General features: G+C 43.0%; 4 protein-coding genes across 4 annotated transcripts; 2 read left to right on the top strand and 2 right to left on the bottom strand.

Moving 5' to 3' along the window:
• Positions 1–28: 28 nt before the first annotated feature.
• Positions 29–10,307, top strand: LOC111603023. The gene is made up of 16 exons (XM_023320453.2): positions 29–367; positions 768–967; positions 2,599–2,826; positions 2,889–3,199; positions 3,256–3,917; positions 3,981–4,368; positions 4,438–4,657; positions 4,724–4,958; positions 5,054–5,553; positions 5,611–5,726; positions 5,782–5,908; positions 5,957–6,175; positions 8,693–8,836; positions 8,908–9,087; positions 9,153–9,754; positions 9,815–10,307. The coding sequence occupies exons 1-16, from the start codon at positions 340–342 to the stop codon at positions 10,056–10,058; spliced, it is 4,404 nt and encodes a 1,467-aa protein (XP_023176221.2). The 5' UTR covers positions 29–339; the 3' UTR covers positions 10,059–10,307.
• LOC111603024 (arginine kinase) lies at positions 6,198–8,046 on the bottom strand. The gene is made up of 3 exons (XM_023320454.2): positions 7,840–8,046; positions 7,522–7,772; positions 6,198–7,468 (listed from the first exon to the last, which is right to left on the bottom strand). The coding sequence occupies exons 1-3, from the start codon at positions 7,846–7,848 to the stop codon at positions 6,358–6,360; spliced, it is 1,371 nt and encodes a 456-aa protein (XP_023176222.1). The 5' UTR covers positions 7,849–8,046; the 3' UTR covers positions 6,198–6,357.
• A 136-nt stretch (positions 10,308–10,443) lies between the features above and the next one.
• LOC111602947 (probable ATP-dependent RNA helicase spindle-E) lies at positions 10,444–17,391 on the bottom strand. The gene is made up of 11 exons (XM_023320307.2): positions 17,197–17,391; positions 16,867–17,115; positions 14,386–15,113; positions 13,654–14,306; positions 13,464–13,594; positions 12,810–13,399; positions 12,597–12,744; positions 11,257–12,387; positions 11,072–11,193; positions 10,799–11,011; positions 10,444–10,738 (listed from the first exon to the last, which is right to left on the bottom strand). Exons 1-11 carry the CDS (start codon positions 17,389–17,391, stop codon positions 10,606–10,608), a joined length of 4,293 nt encoding a protein of 1,430 aa, XP_023176075.2. The 3' UTR covers positions 10,444–10,605.
• Positions 15,215–16,562, top strand: LOC111602948. The gene has a single exon (XM_023320308.2). It carries the CDS (start codon positions 15,309–15,311, stop codon positions 16,296–16,298), a length of 990 nt encoding a protein of 329 aa, XP_023176076.2. The 5' UTR covers positions 15,215–15,308; the 3' UTR covers positions 16,299–16,562.
• Positions 17,392–17,530: the final 139 nt, after the last annotated feature.

The following is a 17,530-nucleotide window of genomic DNA, read 5'->3' as shown; positions in this document are numbered from 1 at the left end:
CTTACACTTATTTGAAGAGCGTCAGCAAGAGAGCCGCTCTTAATATCTCTCGAAAACTGATGCTGCTGCTGCTTATCGGTAAGAACCTCCAGCAAGGCCAGAACATCGGCTTGAGATCGGCACCAGCTTCAGTTTGAGTGAGGAACGCGAGCGAAGCAGACGTAGAATTTAAGTTGTTCTGCAATACGTTGGTGATAAAGAAAATCGGCGGCTTCTTTGCAACGATTCCTAAATTACATATATATATTTATATATATACAAAGTTGATGCGATATCAGAGCGAGGCGTGTAAATTGTGTTATTAAATCGGCATATTCACGAGTCTTTATTCAGCGAATCATGCGACTGAAGTGTTCCGTGTTTGTGTGTACGTAGAAAGTAGAAAATAACCTAATTGATAAACCCAGGGACCGCATTAAGTTTATTTATTCAGGAGCATGACGTAATGTTTCATTGAATAACATTTAAAACAAAAATAATAAAAAAATAAACCACCAGCATATGTATATTTAATAATAGTATTGATTAAAACGTTTTTTGCTCCGTGATGAGCACGTAAATAATCTACAGATATACATATGTATATATATATATTTACATATATATACATATACATATATATTTCTATATAAAAGCATATAGACTAAATTCAATTGATAAAGTGTATTGGATGCTGTTGCCCCCGGCATGGACTGTCATCAAGTTTATTGCCACACACAACAATTTCTTGTTGAATGCAAATGCTCAACACCATTTTCAATTTTCAGTTCTATTTTTGGTAATCGATGTCGGTCGTGCATTCAACATAATTGGCGTCAATAAGCAAATGCTCTACGAATATGTGGGCAATGTACTGGTTGGCTCCAAGCCACAGGACGAAGGACGTCCGGCACCGCCAACAACTGGCTGGATAGTACGTGGAAAACTCACGCTCCAACGACAGAGTGAACTTGTCATGGCAGCCGCGGTGAGTCAATATATTATATATTAGCTATGTTAACCTAAATATGGGTATATATATATACAAAGGGTATAATGAAGATCCCTTATAGATCCCTTGAGAACAAAGACTCGGACTTATGCAAATGAATATCAAATACAACTATTCAACTGAATGTACCTGAATAAATCTTTTTGCAATGCATACAAGATTCATTTATATATTTATATATATATATAAATATGTATACACATTATTATTTACAATGCCTTCAAAGACTATGAACTAGAATTAATTGTGTTTTTTTCAAAGTATAATTTGTTTACAGCAAAGACTTAAAAAACACAAAGCTTTCACTTAAAAACAAATGGAAATATATATATATATATATATATATATATATTTATATATATAATATATATGTGTATGCATACATATGTATGCAATCAGATACGTATGTAACATTCATACAAATATATGTATATACATTAATGCTCAATTAAAGTTCAACAAAACAAAAATCAAAATTTTTATTGATTTCATTTTCAATTTGTACAATTCAATCAAGCTCGAACAGTTCCAACTCTGAGAGACCCCAGTTGATGCCCAGAAGTGCTCAGCTGCCGCAAGCTCAAGTTTTTGCAGACACTCTTGCAAAAGAATTCGCAGATGAATTATAAACAATTTAACCTTTCCACAGTCCCAGTGCACAATGAACTGAACTCGGCTGTGAACTTCTTTCATTGAGACAGATAAAATGATGCTACCAGTATACCCACCCATACATATGCTATACATGAACATACATACACATACACACACACGCACACACATGTAAATGATGCACTGTACATAGTAGCATATACATACATATATATATACGCGGAGTAATCAGCTTAGATTGTTTTGACTGTGGACGTGGGGGAAGGGATCACAAAGCGGCGCTATGCTTATCAACAGACACAGACAGAGGCTGAGGCAGAGACACAGACACAGACATATGTCTGCCATATGTAACATGGCTCAGTATTCCCGCTGAGTCTGACTAATCTTTATACCCTTCCAGACGCTATTATAATGTTCTCACGAAATGTGTAGCCCCATACATATGCACACTTAATCTGTATCAAAAGCTATGTACTTATCACTATATCCGTTCATTTATCTCTTTTTGTGCAAACTAGTTCCTCATCTTTTGCCATATATGTATGTAGCTATCGTCGGGAACCGTATTATAAGTACTTCTTGGAAGCGATCAATTCAGAATTGAGTAAAATTATGAGATATTTGATTGGTTTTTAAATAGATTTTTAGCAAAATTTGACATAGATGCGATTCGCTATAATAATATAAATTAATAATATAAATTTTATATTCGACAAATAAGTTTTTATTTTTTCGATTTTCTTTTTAAACCATTTAAATTAGTTTGGGATGTGGCTTATGTATGAAAGCACTTCCTAAGTGCATTTAACCGTCGGTGTATAAAAAATTAATTACTTTTTGTTTGTATTAAGATAAACGTAGTCAATCAGCTAAGGCAGCTGATTGGTGGTAGTAAGAGATTACTTGACATGGGATTTCCCGACCTATACATAAATATTTTAATTAATCTCCCTCTCTCTATCTGTGTTTGTTTTTGCGCAATTTCGATTTAGCTGGTCATAGACGACGTAACACTGAACAATTCTGGCGAAAAGTTTTTGCAGAACAAAGAAATGTATCCGCCCTATAAGCCCTTTAAGATCATCCTTACCAAGGAGGGCACCATCTCGCATGTGGTATTCAAGGAAGGCGATCCCATTTGGTCGATGAACTTTAAACGCGCCATTGCCAGCACACTGCAGTTCCAAATAAAGTCCAGCGGCGCCTTTGTGGTGGATGAGGTTAGAGATCCTTGCCTGCCGTATCCAAACAATCTTCATTGCTATCTGCATTCATGTTTCAGACGGGCATACATGGGCAGTGCCAGACCGAGTATTTTGTGTCGAACAAGACAAACTACATATCCATACGGAAAACGCCCGAGCTAAAGACCTGTGTGCCCTACTCGGAAGCCGTGCACATTACGCGCAGCAATGTACCCCCGAACACGTGTGAATTCGATCACCAGAAGAGCGTCATCATTGGCAATGAGGCAATTTACGGCATATTACCGCACAATGAGACGGGTTACTTCCTCAGCATGGCCCATGCCAAAGGCACTACGCTGATCCACACCTTCGAGTCCACGGGTGAGGCGCAGTACATTAACTCGGAGTAAGTTGATCAGGCACTCCTAGCGAGGTCATTTCTAAGTCATAATTGATTCACAGACTGCTGCTTAACTTTCAAAATGAGACACCGATTGACAACCCCATTGATATTGAGACCTCCATGTCGACAGAAATTTCAAATTTGCAATTGCAACCGATTGAAATCAACGATCCGACTGGCGGGAGAAACCCACAGCAGCAGGAGACTTTGATAGCCGCAGCAGCCGCCCTTCTGGACAACCTGGCCGAGGCGTTAGAGAGCACAGAATTTAAGTTTAATGAGCCCTACGACTCAACACTGTCCGATGTGATAAAACTACTCAGTGAAATGGATTTTGAGTCGCTAAAGAAACTCTACACAGAAGTCGACATAGGCACTTCCTATCGCCAAGAGACGATACGGAACATCTTTCACGAAATCATACCGCGCATCGGCACAAAAGCCTCAGTCTTCCTCACTCGCCACCTGGTCAAGGAGAAGACGATAAAGTCAAACATTGCGGTGCAGCTGCTGATCCCCATGCCCTTTCACATATTCGAACTGTCAGCGGAACTTGTGAAGCAGTGCGAGGAATTCTTGAGTATTGGACCCGATCGTCCGGACGTCCGGCAGGCGGCTATTTTAAGCTTTGCCACACTCGTCTACAACGTTTACGTGGCACGTGGCATTGACAAGGATCAGTTTGAGGAATATGTTCAAAAGTATTTCAACTTGTACTTGAGTAAGTGGCATGAGTCGCAGTCAGCCGATTATAGCTAAGCTTTAAACCTATTTACCTCCACAGACGAGCGAGACTACGAGCAAAAGATGCTGTTTCTGCAGGGGCTTAGCAATCTACAGCTGGGCAATGTGGCCAATTATCTGGAGCCGATCGTGATGGAAGAAGGAAACGAGGATCTAAGGTTCATGGCTGCCTGGACAACACTCGCATTGGCCGACAAGCGGGCCGAACGAATCTACGAGATCTACTGGCCCATCTTTGAGTCCCGTAATGCTAGTCTGGAGTTGCGTGTGGCTGCTGTTACCCTGCTGCTTATATCGAATCCCACGGCAGCGAGACTGATCAGCATTCATCGCATCATACAAAGCGAAACGGATCCACACTTAATCAACTACTACCGCACCACAGTCACCAGTATATCTGAGACAACATATCCGTGCTATCAGCATCTGTAAGCGAACTGAACAGGAAAGAAATCTACTGATTGTAACTGCTCCATTCCTTGTGTCTCACATTGTAGTCGTCGTCTGCTCTCCTACATGCATCGGCATCTTCCCCAGAAACCAGAACCTCGCTATTGGGTAACAGGCAATTACATATTCGATTACCGAGACTCCAAGTTCGGCATTGGCGCAATGCTGCAAACCTTTCTGGTGGGCGATCCAAAGACGGATATGCCCGTTGTGGCATTTTTCAAGTTCGACACTGAAGCGCTGGGCAAGTTTACGGGCCAGCTTGCGGTGTGTAATCTGTCTTTAACCTATTCAAGGTATCCTTTGTGTGATCAGACACTTTCTTTCTTTCAGCTGTATATCAAAGCGCGTGGACTTCCCGATGCTATTTGGCAGACAGTGCAGTCCAAAGCCAACGGCTCCGATCCTCTTACATTCAAGAGCATCAAGACGTTGTTGGCCATGCTAAAAGCTCCCATTGTCAACTCGAAGAATTTGCACATCGAGTTCATACTGCAAATGGAGGGCAAAACTGTGCTCTCCTACTATTTGAACCAGCGCATGTTCCAACAGCTGACCTACGACAACAGTGAGTATGGGTAGCTGGCTAAGCTATATCTATAACATGTTCAGTTTTCTCTTAGAACCCCACCCAACTCTCAATCTCTCTGCTTATTCGTTTAGTTTTGGATCGCCTGCAACTGCTGATCCGCACGGATAGCCACATTAACATGCAGACAGTGCGCTGGCCATTCATGAACAAGTACTCAGTGCCCACTGTGTTGGGCACATCTTCCGATGTGCTGCTACAGACCACGGTGCTCACGTCACTGCGTGGCAATATTACGGAGCATCGGACGCCGCCCGGTACCAAGCACACGCTAGAGATCGATGCACGTTACTCATCGTATGCATCGGTGCGCAGCCGCAGCTACAATCCCTTTCTGAACTTGGACCATGAAATAAAACGGGAGCAAGGCTTCCTCATCTACATACCATTCAGCAGCGAGCTGACCCTGAATGACAGCGCCAGGTGTGCTCGGTATACCTTCTCGCGCCCACAGAATCTGACCAGTGGCTTGTCCTTTAAGTCGCGAGCCGTGACATCAACTCGTGGCCTGGTCACCAAAACAGCGGCCGCACCCTACGAGGAGATTATGTATCCAGAGAGAGGCAACGAAGTGGTAAGCTTTGCGACACTTCGATAGTCTTGAACTCCCGATCAACACCCACTTTTGCAGTTCCAGCCGTTTAGCTATGCCATACCAGACTTGGGCGTCAAATTGAAGGTCAACATAAATCTGAATGAGATGATTAAGTTCAGGGGCATGCTGCTAAAATCCGAGTTCATAGAGAAGTTAGCTTAAGCAGACATGGAATAGATCTTATAAGTAAATATCTCTCTATTACAGTGGCTTCTCCCGCAACATGGTCGTCAGTCTGATGATGTACGTCTTTGGATTTACTCAACTCAGCTCCATCCACTTGGGCCATGATCGCAACTTTACACTCTTGATGTACAATGAAAATGCCACCAAGGTGAGTTGTTAAAATCATGAAGCCCGAAGTAAAGTTTGGATTCATCAGATCGATGGCAATATATGTGTCGAGGACGTGTTCAAGACATCCGAGCTGAAGGGCAAGCAAATAGGATTCACTCTGGAGCACGCGGACGAGACACAGAATGTGGAGTCGCTTCACAAATGGAACGTCACTGTGGACATTCAGACATCAACGAAGTCCAACTGGTTTAAGGTCACTGGCAAAGTGCAAAGGAATTCGAAGGATGACGAGGAGGATTGGAAGGTGAGTGGGTGACAATACTTTCGAAGGGGCTGAAATTTATTAAACCGAATATATTTGTACCTTATTTTAAACAATGTGTTAACCGACAACTCAATTTGCGTAGTAAATTCGCACATCCAGCCCCGTTGAGTGTTGATACTGGTCTTTAAGCTGTTACAATGTGCTAATATCAGTAGACGGGACTAGCCCTCCTGTCCGGCAATCTCCAGCTCCTCTTCCGCATTAATGAGAGCCACAATGCCGTCCTGTAGAGACTTGACCAACTCGAATTCGGTGAAACCCATCAGACGCTTGTTCGAAATGTCCATAACACCATCCTCGATGGCAGTGTGCTCGCCACCTGTGCCTTGCACCTGCAGCGACAGCTCCTCAGCCATTGCCTTCAATCGTTCTTCGTCCTTGCCCAAGAGTGGCAGGCGAATATGCACAGATGCACGCAGTGTGGTGCCCAGATTTGTAGGACTAGCGGTCATATTGCCATAGCTGGAATGACGGACGAAATTCAGATTTTTCTCCAGCTCCTGCACACCGGTGACCAGACGCTGATAGACATCGCCCAGGTCGCCACACTGCGCCGTAGAAATGATGCGCACATGGTCTTCTTCGTTGCACCAAATCATAAACGTCTCGGCGGGATTATGATAGACGCCGCGTCCGGTCGGCCAGAAGCGATAACAACCAGCGGTTTGCAACTTTCCCTCGCCTCGCGGGAAAAGAACGCCACGTTTGACCATTTCCTGTTGCGTCTCTGAATCAATATCACCCATCGTCAGATAAGTGCCAATCAGTTCGCCGTCCATGGTCTCCGTTGCAGCACGGATTCTCTCCTCCACCTCGATCAGCTGCTTCTCTGTCAACTTGGGGAAGAACGGCAAACCCTCAATATTACGCGAAAGGCGAATGCGCGCAGAGAGTATATATTTACGCTCCGCGTCCAGGTTTTCGATCTCGTCTACATTGCCCCAGTCGACGTCCTTTTGCAGCATATCGCTGTCGTTATCCTCCTGACCATGGTATTCCTTGATAATTGGTTCAAATAGCTTAGAAAACACATCGTAGCACTCTGGATCAGCCGCATAAATGCCCACAGGTGAATCATGATGCTCGAAGCCCGATACAGCACAATCATACAGATAGGCATCGACCGGCGGTGGAGTGGTCACCAGCATGTATTCCTCCAGCAATTCAGGCGTGAGGTACTTACGCAAAAGCGAGCTGACATGCTCCTCGTCATCAATGAGTGCCTTGTACCCAGCCAGAGTGAGCTCCTGGTATTCCTCTGGTGATTTCTTGCTGCAAGAGAAGTTGAGAAATAAATCATATTTATTCGAGTGAGGTCCACTTACATTTGTCCACGCAGACGCTCCAACTCCTGCTCGAGGCGGGCTATCGTTGTTTTAGCCTCGTCCAAGTCGTTCTTCATTACATCATACTGAGCATCATCCGGGCAGCTTTCGCACATGAATTTGCGCACAAATCGAATCGCATCTTCGGGCTTATTTTGCTCCTCGTAGAGCTTAATTAGAGCCTTGCTTAGAGCATCGATAACTCCAGCACGTTCCAGGTACTTTCGATATTGCACGCGTTTTGATTCAATCTACGAAAAGACCACTCAAATGATGCAATTCCTAGTTTCACCACCTCTCACTCTCTTTCGCTCTTACCGAAGTCATTTTGCATCCGCTGAACCAAAATTAAATAACCAAAATTTAAACACAAAACAAAGCAGATGCTCAAAACCAAAGCGAATAAAACAGCACGCTTTACAAACTAGAGCCTTCGGATTTTTCCACACTTTACTAATAAAAAAAAATGAATTTTCTGTTAAATTTATGATGTGAGAAATGCGTCTGAAACGTATAGTAGCTGACTGCTTTCTACAGTTGAAACCCGCCTGGGACATATTGATCAAACTAGCGACGTTTCACGCCCAGCCTGCCGAGCAATCCGAATGTGGGGCAGCAGTTGTGGTTGCAATAGACTCGTGTGCCACCTGACAATGTCTCTTGTTGTTACATAATCAAGTGACAGGCATACAACAGACCGACAAGCAGCAGCAGAGCTACCCAGTCAGCCGGCCGACCCGACGACAGACAGCCAGGATATGTGTATGTTAATCGTTTCCGCAGTTGTTGTGGTTGTCTCCTTGGCTGTCGCTTCGTCATGGTAATCTGACCCACCCTCCTACTACCTCTACCTACCTACCTGACATTTATGAAACTATTAATATGATTACAGTCGCTTCTCGTATTCGATTATATTAGTTTAATGACATTTATGGAAATGTGGTAATATATTATCTTATTCAGCCATTCATAATTTAAAATTAAGAATTGTTGGTAAATACTGGAAATTCATGCATCGTCTGCCCTTCTAAAATTCTGAAACATCAACTGTTCCTATTAATGTGGCCAGCAGTGTATCTGCTTCAAGGTGCATGTTGGCTAATGAGAGCACTTGTCGCATGTCAGTGGCTGACTTCTTGACTCACTTTGTATTGTGTGCCGTCTCTTACAGGCTTGCACCAAGTTGACCTATGAACCACTTGTCTTCACCAAACGCCCGCACACACTCAATGGCTATGTGGTCTTTGGCCTGGCTGACGAGAATGGGGAATGCCCGGAGACAGGCTCAAAGGTTCAGTTTGCGGCACGTGCAGGCGTAAGTACTTATTTATATATATATATATATTACGAAAATTTAATTATAAAACTATATGGCTGGTATTACAGCCCTCGGAGCATGCACGCGCCTTTCTACGATCTGACAAGATTTCGCTAACGGACACAGATTTCTGTCCCAAGGAGGTGCTCAAGTTCTCGCCGATACCAACTTCAAAATATTGCAAGCGCAGCAATTTTGAAAATTTCACATCTATAACACAATATGACATGGACTTAAAGTTTAATAATGTACGTAGAAAAACGCATATGGAGTCTACCACATCGAATATTAATTTAATTCGCATCCTTTTTAGATGCCCGCCTGGTTCGAGCTGTGGTCCACGCGTCTAGATCATCTGGTGTCCGCGTTTTCCGCCAATAAGGTAGACAGCTTGCATATGAGTCAACAGATTAACATAACGATGCACACGCCGCACGATCACTTCTGGCTAACTGTGGAGGTGAATGGTGTCCATTGGCGTATATATCATATACCGTTCCTCTACAGGCTGGACTCCAAGTTTGATGCATCGCACCAGCTGACCTATGACTCGGGCTTGAAACGCTCCTGCTCAGTGATCAATGGGATGATCAATTCATTCGATGATTACCTCATTAATCTAGGAGAGATTGCAGCTCACTCGAATTGCCTAACTTTGCTGGTGGCAGATTGTTCGCCACTGCCAAAGATGGCTGTGTTCATCACTCCGTCACCTGATGCCCAGAGCCTGGCCAGCAACTATGGACTCCGTGTACACATTGGCCCCAACTATTTTAATTTCCGTTCGCGTGCCGGTAACAGCAGTCAGATCGATGAATCTCCCGTCTTCATTTACGTTAATCAGGCACAAACACCATATGACGTACGCCAGAAGCCATACCAATGGCCAATCGATGACAGCGATTATGCATTCCGGTAGGTTAGACCATGCGCAACGATTCTTGAACTCTAAATAATATGATCTTATCGCTGCAGGGTGGAACTCAACGAACAAAATATTTTGATAGTGGAGTGTACCAAGCTGAGCGCTACCATCCAGTTCGACATGTACAACATATTGAACTTCGAGATTTTCGGTGTCTACAAGCATCAAATGTGCGGCCTCTGCAGTAAGCCGCTTAACCGCATGCAGAACTACACGCTATGTGAGCTGGACACGGGGACGACGACGACACAAATGCCTGTGCGGAATTTATCTGAAACACCTCTTACCTTATAACAGTCATAAAGTATAACTAAAGTTAAGAGAGCGCTATAGAAAGGAACTCGAAAACATAGCTAAGATACATGTAGAGCTCGGCGGTCTTTAAAAACAAATTAATAAGAAAACAAATATAACTTAATTATACTTTTAACAAAACTTAGACAACATAGTGCTTCTAAAATGTACAGAGATAAATTGTACCATACGTCACCATAGAGGTTTACGAATTGTAGCATACTTATTGGGGCCCGAAACTAACTATTAAAGAGATATTTTGCATTTAATAATTTGCGTTTATTCAATGTATAGCAAATTTGAAAGATGGAAACAAATCTATTTAACTGTCTAAATAATTAATTATTGATTTGTTATAAGAAAAACAAAAGAAAAATGTGCAAGCACAGATTAACAAAGTGCTCTAAAACAAGCTTTGGTCATTATAAACGCATATCAGTTTGATAAGATATGCGTGTATAGATATTAATAGGGTTTGAGTATCGGTGTTTAAGTCAAAAAGTCATAGTCTCTTAAAGTAAATCGTATTAGGTATTTTATACTAAGGTTACTGCTGCTTAAAGCCCACTTGCCTCTCCCGATCGCGATGCAGTTGGGTCAGCAAATGCAATCGCAACTGGGCAACGGACTCGAGCGTATCATTGCACAATCTACATGTCAGGGGCTGCAAAGTACCCTCGCTGCAAGCAAAGCTGATTTTTAACGTAACGTCCACAAGCGAACAGTTCCAAGATACTTACAAGTTGCGCCAACTATACAATTCGTTGCAATTCGCTTGTAGAGCCAACAAGTTGCCCATATTCTCGCATTCTAAATCGTAGGAGCAGTGCATGGGGAATATAGCACGCTTGCCGTATGGTTCGGAAGGCGGCTCCAAATCTGACATGTCCTCCCAAAGGTATTCGGAATTAGACACATGGCGTTCAATAAAACTCCGATCCTTTCCAAGCAGACTGTAGACAAAATACCTTCATTTAGAAAGAATTGTATTATTGAGTTTAATTAACACAAACCGAGTGAGCAAAGATCGCAACTGATTGAAGATTATAACGCGATCCTCCGTCCCCACAGAGGGCATCTCGTTGACATCGAAATTGTAAAACATGCTGTCAATATTGTAACGCATTTGGTTTATCTGAAATACACGTGGTTAAAGCCATAAAACTGAATTTTCAGATAATTAGACAAAAGAATTTACAATTCGGATATCATCTTTAAGTATAGCCACATCCAAACTGATGACCATATCGTGCTCTTCAAAATACGACTCCATAGTATGAGGATTAAAGCCGAGTCCAGCCAACAGGGATATATACTTTGTGCGAATCTTATTGCATTTGATTTGCATGGTGGGACAGAAGAGCATGGCCATCAGAGCACCAAAGCCATGTATGTTGGGCATCAATGTTGTGCCGCGAGCCGTCAATCTCTCATTGCTTTCAGTCACTGAGGCAGCCACCACCATCTGATCGTGCCGATCCTGTGGATCAGTATCCAAGAGCACAGAATTGACAGATTCTTTGTCAATGAAGACCGACTTATACATGCCAATGCGAAGCACAGAACTTATGCTGCTTTCGAGCGGGCTGAATGGGCCTCTGAGGCGTATACTAAGATTGCATTTATCAAGAGGTGGTGGCTCTAAATCTGCATCCTTTGGCAATTGGGCGAAGCGTAAATACTCTTCATTGATGAGCTCCTGGTCTGCAATGGGAACATTACATTTAGTCTCCTGCTTACGTATTCGCATATCATGATCCTTGCGTGACATATAGTCCTCGTCGGCACGACGAGCTAACTGACGGTCCACCAGTATATCGTTCAGGTCACCATCGCGCGTATGTATTAAAACAGCAGCCACATTGTTTACCAGCGAATAAACCTCCATCTGGAGCCGTCCGGACTTGGCAACCGAGATCAACATTTCGTTGGCCTGTTTGGGCCAGCGATTATAGGAGCTCGTCACCGACGAGGGCTGCACCAGCGCCAAGCGGCACTCGAACATTCGCGGAGGCAACTGCTCAAAATCACGTTTCAGTTCAGGAGACATAAGACGTAGCTTATCCATGGGCAGCACAGCCACATCGCCATAATCAATAAAACGCACGCGGAACTGAGGATTACCAATTATCTGCGTCTCAATCTTTAGTACCTGTGCGCGTTGGAAAAGCTTTCCCCGCTTTGCCAGCAGTTGCAGACCCTTCGTGACTGCGCTCGCATTCCGAACGTGGTAGCTAAGCTGCTGGGATCCATTGAAAATCTCCGACATACTCGCAATACGATCAGCGAGCGCATGCGGCTGAAAAAAAAACTTGCCACAGTTGGCAATCTACAGAAGAGAAAAATGTTAAAATGTTATGTTATCATTTTCATTAGTGGAAACAAATATCGCAATTGAACATGTCATTAATAACAATATGTATATATATAATATAATTAATCAATCCAGTTCTTAAAGAATTTATCTTTTGACTACATCGCCTTCTAACGAAAACTACTACAGACATGCGATATCTTTAGATCGAAGTATACACTCACATATGTAATAAGTCCAGTGATACTCTTCTCAAACACAGATGGCAAGGTGAGTAGCTCAACATTCCATTGCTTTGATGGCGGCACCCAGGTGCAGTCATTAATTACACCAATTCTACGCTGCTGCACATAGCGAAAGGCAGAGTTTTGACTATAGTGTAGAACAGAATAAACGAGAATTTTTTTAATATTCTTTCAAGTGCTTCATAAACTTACTCCATAACACGAAGTGGACGACTCTTATTCTCAAGACGCATGCGCACTGCTTTATATACCTCGGTCATGACGCGACCTGGCACTTGTATGACCTTTGTGCTGTCCATATCCTCATCGTCCGCTTTAAATGTTACAAATACCTTTTCTGAGCCGTGCTGAAAGGTGACGTCCATGCTCTCCGATGGGATTTTTGCCTCCAGAAATAGTTCCTTGATACGCCGCGTGTACAATTCGCCCATGTAACGCGGCTCGAAATTGGTGAAATACACGGTGCGACATGGATCGTTGCCACAAATAGTTTGGAACAAGCTGCGATCGTAATCGGCATTCGCTTTGTTGCTTCGTATAAAATAGTTTGGATAAAATGCTCCAGCAAAGATCACCTTTAGAATTATGGACTTCTCGCGATCATCCCACATGTGGCAGGCACCATAAGGCAGTGGCTGCATATTGACAGCTGCGCATCGTTGGCGCAAATCCTGTACCATCAAATGCATTTCCTTAAGCGAGCGCAAGTTAACGTTAAAGCGCCTGGCCCATTGCTCCGCCGATTCCTTAAGCATTCGATCCTGGCACATATTTAGGTAGATCTAAAAATAATTCAAAAAAAATATTCGAAGAAATTCTTTGCTAAGCTTGCGAATTATGGCTTACTCTATACACACGCCAAATGGCTATCATATCGGAGCCAGAACCATCGGCAAATATGTAGTGCATCCAAAAAGCATCGTTCGTCTGTCCACGTCTGCCAGTCAGGTACAGACTGCGCACAGTCATGCCAGCCGCTTTAAGTGCATATTTCTTAACTGAGCTCTCTAGTTTCACTATTCGCTCTACCACTTACCAATAACAATTACCTCATCCAGGCAATTAAAAACGTAACCGAGTATAATCAGGCGACTGAGACGTACGTCTAGTGGAAATCGAGACATAATTTTTCCCCAACAACTAAGATCGCCATCCAGTTCCTCGTAAACGCCATCAACGGTAGTGTACAGGGCGCCCACCTCCTTAAGAAGCAACACTGTGTTTTGTATGTCAGAAAGATTAGGCGGTGACATAGCAAGGGCCAAAATTTCACTCGGCTTGCCCATCTCGAGCTCCTTAGCTCTTAGTACCGAATTTTGAAGCGGCGATCGGAGTATCTCGGGGGTACCAAACTCTTTCATATGTTCCATATAAAAGGCTTTAGTAACCATACGATAAACTCGTCCGCTACGTAGACGACCAACACGTCCAGCACGTTGACGGCAATTAACTTTAGAAGCCCATTCCAAGCGCAGGCTACTAAAGTTGGAAGCGGTATCGGTGTGCATTACCTTGGTTAAACAAAAATCAATTACATAGGAAACATCTGGCACTGTAATAGAGCTCTCCGAAATGTTGGTTGTCAGTATGACCTTGCGGTGGCCAGGTGGAGGAGGATGAAAGACTTCCTCCTGCGAATCGGGCGACATTAGCGAGTGACAGCGCACAATGGTAATTTTCATGCTAGGACTGTAAGAAAAACAAATAAAATTAAGCACGAGTCATGTTTAAATTACTCCGCAAAAAGAAATACAAATGATTTACTTACTTCTCGTCGACTATTCTGGTTATATGGTCCATCATTGTATCAATCTCATTGATGCCAGGTAGAAAGATAAGCACAGAGCCGGTGCGCTTTGCCTCTTCGTAGGACTGCTGGGATTGACCAACGGCCTTGCGCTCCATATTATCAATGACCAAAATAAGTTTGATGGCATCGCCATAGCCCTCAGGTCCTATGCCTGGTGTGCTCTGCTGAGGCTCATCCTTCCAGTGTATATTTTTCAACTGATCACGATAGAATTTGACCAGAGGATACTTACGTCCATGACTAACGATGACCACGGGTGGAAAAGATAAGCTCGTGGCAAAGTATTTTGAAAACTCGCTCGTATCAATTGTGGCCGACATCAGAATGACTTTTACATGGCGTGAATTGAGCGCCAGCAAGCGGCGCACCAAAATCAACAAGAAGTCCATATCCTGATCACGCTCGTGCACCTCATCCAGTATGATGTGTGTATAATGGGTTAGCGTTTTAAATCGAATAAGATTGTTTAGTAAAACACCTGTAGTACAGTATAACAGGCGCGTATCCTCCAGATTCGATTGGCGATGTAGTCCAATCTGATAGCTGCACACAGTGCCAGGTTGCCATTTTCTCTCTTGGCACACACGATTGGCAATCGAAATAGCAGCAATGCGGCGCGGCTGCGTAACGACAATATTACAAAACTCGCGCCGTTTGAATGCCTCATCCAGAATATATTGCGGCACCTAGCGGTTAACAAATGTAGCACAATAATCGATAATAATTTAATACTAAAATTCATTTCGATAATTAAAAGTATCAAAACGATATACTGTCCGGATGGCAACGCCGTACTTTACAATTGTCAACAAACTTTAAAGTGCAAGCATACAAGACTGAACATCTAAAGATAAATATTAAATAAAAGCAAAAATCATTGCATGGAGCAAAATGTCTATGACGACTGCTGGCAGCTGCTTCAACGTTTTGGACGTGCCGCTGACGCTTCCCAGATGGCGAAATTTGAACTGTTCTGCCAAACATGGCACGAGTTACAAACACAACATATTTACTCAGCTCAAACCAATCACATTGAAGTGATTGAGACCACAATGGCAGCCCTGCATGTGGGTAAGCGAGTGGCATGTGGTCGCCGTACAAACGGTGAGCTATTCCAGGCGACGCGCGCCCAACGTATTGGCGGCATATATTTGTTATATGCCATATACAATAAGCAGCCGACAAAATTGTTTGTTAAGATTGAGGTGTCGCCTCGCACATGGCAGTCACTAACCGGTTATGTGGAGCAACTGCGTCGCGAGGGTGGTGATCGACGCGACACGCAGCAAGTGAGTTACATATTCTGGCAACTGGTTCAAGAACAAGCTTTCCGCTACACAGCTTTGGATTACTGCCAGGCACTGGACGCCCTGGCCGCCTACGACAGTTTGGAAAGCTTTGTGGAAGCCAAACAACAGAAGAACCACACAGCTGCGCTATTAAAGCAACAGCTTAATCCAAGCAGTGGCAACCTTTCCGAGGAGCTGCATGGGCTAACGGAAATGGCAACCAGTTGTAAAGCATTGTGCCAACTGGAGACGGCTTACAACATGCAGATGGAGTCGCACCGCAATTCGTTTCCCGCCACAATCATCTTCAGCCAGTTGCGAGATGTTTTCTATGAAATTAATGATCTGCTGACGCACGAGGAGAAGCCTACAACATCAAACGCCACAAATGAACATCTGGAGCTGCGAAAGAAAGCCCGCCACAAAGCAATGTTTGGCGAACTCCCGGAACAGGTGTCAACAGAAGAGGTAACTGAACAATCCCTGCACGAAGCACCCGATCGTCACGAGCGACGTATGTCATCGGCAACGGTCTTTGCACGCAAATTACCAGATGATGTGATTCGGAACTTGGAATGCTAGCTCGATAGTTAAATTCCAATTATTAAGCTTTATATAAAAATATATTATTTCAAAAAAGATAAAGCTAAGCGAGAGGTTTTTACCACAAACCACAAAATTGAAGATATAAATAAGATCATTTAATAGTACTGCCTGATGAACAAGTAACAAATGGCAACAGTGATAAACTATATTTAAAAAATTAAATAAAACAAAAATGTGGCTCTAGCTGCTCAAATACAACGGTTTGAAATTCATTTATAGCAATTTAAAATAAAAATCTTAAGAACCATTGATAATTTAAAATTAACTTGATCTGGTTGGTTCTGAGAATAGAAAAATAAAATTGACTATTGCTCTTGACGAAGAACACATGCTTTTATAATGGTAACTAATTTAAATTTCAGATATAATGTATAATTCATAATCTATAGATTAAGTTTCAGACATGTGGGATTATATGTACATGCATAATACCTATAAGTCTGGCGAACTAGTTCTTTTAGGCTGGTAAATTTTGAGTTTTATTTTCATATATATAGTTTAAGTGAAAATATTAATAGATAGAGTGATGTGCAATAAAACATACCTGGGTAGTCTTACCACAGCCGGTGTCGCCTTTCAAAATGACCACTGGATTCTCTCTAATGGCTGTCACGATATCTTCACGCTGCTCGTAGATTGGCAGATTTTTGTTCCGATTTAGGTCGAATCGATATTTCTTATAGTATTCTTCATCTGATCGTACGCCCGGCAGTTCTTGCATTAACTCATCATCATCACTGTCCAGTTCATCAAGCATTTTGTTCGGTTTCCTATTAATTTGCCCGTCAGCGAACTGTTGATAAAAAATAAACAAAGCACAGCTCCAATTGAAAACGTTCCACACACACACACACACACATATACGTGCACATACTTTGTTCATAAGCTGCTTTTCTTTCTCGACAATTTCGTGCACATAATCTTTGCCGACAATCTCGCGCTTGATCGGTTTGGAATCGGTGGACTCTGTTGTAAATGCTGTCCGGTCGCCAGTTATACAGCCTTTCGGCGCTGGACCGCGATTAAACGGTTTTGAAAAATCAAAAAAGTCCATCAAATCAGAATCCATGTTATAGGAAGTCTGAGGTTAAAAGGCACTCTTTAAACAACTCAAAAAACTAACAAACTTGACCAGCGCGCTACACAGATTAAACGGTATATGTCAATTTTTCGAATCTGGCAATACAAAAATTCAACTCGCATTTACC

The sequence above is a fragment of the Drosophila hydei genome, unplaced genomic scaffold (genome assembly GCF_003285905.1).
Source record: "Drosophila hydei strain 15085-1641.00,03,60 unplaced genomic scaffold, DhydRS2 tig00000063-arrow-pilon, whole genome shotgun sequence".
Taxonomy (NCBI): domain Eukaryota; kingdom Metazoa; phylum Arthropoda; class Insecta; order Diptera; family Drosophilidae; genus Drosophila; species Drosophila hydei.
The sequence above is the reverse complement of the archived record's forward strand: the minus strand, read 5'-3'. Positions and strand labels throughout refer to the sequence as shown.

Excerpts from the sequence above, each read along its gene's own strand:
- LOC111603024 (XM_023320454.2), bottom strand. Across the intron at positions 7,469-7,521 it reads GAGCGTCTGCGTGGACAAAT|CAAGAAATCACCAGAGGAAT; the intron begins GTAAGTGGACCT and ends CTTCTCTTGCAG.
- LOC111603023 (XM_023320453.2), top strand. The coding sequence starts at position 340 with ATGCGACTGAAGTGTTCCGTGTTTGTGT. Across the intron at positions 2,827-2,888 it reads GCGCCTTTGTGGTGGATGAG|ACGGGCATACATGGGCAGTG; the intron begins GTTAGAGATCCT and ends TTCATGTTTCAG. Across the intron at positions 3,200-3,255 it reads GCGCAGTACATTAACTCGGA|ACTGCTGCTTAACTTTCAAA; the intron begins GTAAGTTGATCA and ends ATTGATTCACAG.
- LOC111602948 (XM_023320308.2), top strand. The coding sequence starts at position 15,309 with ATGGAGCAAAATGTCTATGACGACTGCTGGCAGCTGCTTCAACGTTTT.
- LOC111602947 (XM_023320307.2), bottom strand. The coding sequence starts at position 17,391 with ATGGATTCTGATTTGATGGACTTTTTTGATTTTTCAAAACCGTTTAAT. Across the intron at positions 17,116-17,196 it reads AAAAGCAGCTTATGAACAAA|TTCGCTGACGGGCAAATTAA; the intron begins GTATGTGCACGT and ends TTTTATCAACAG. Across the intron at positions 11,194-11,256 it reads TTAAAGATGATATCCGAATT|ATAAACCAAATGCGTTACAA; the intron begins GTAAATTCTTTT and ends CGTGTATTTCAG.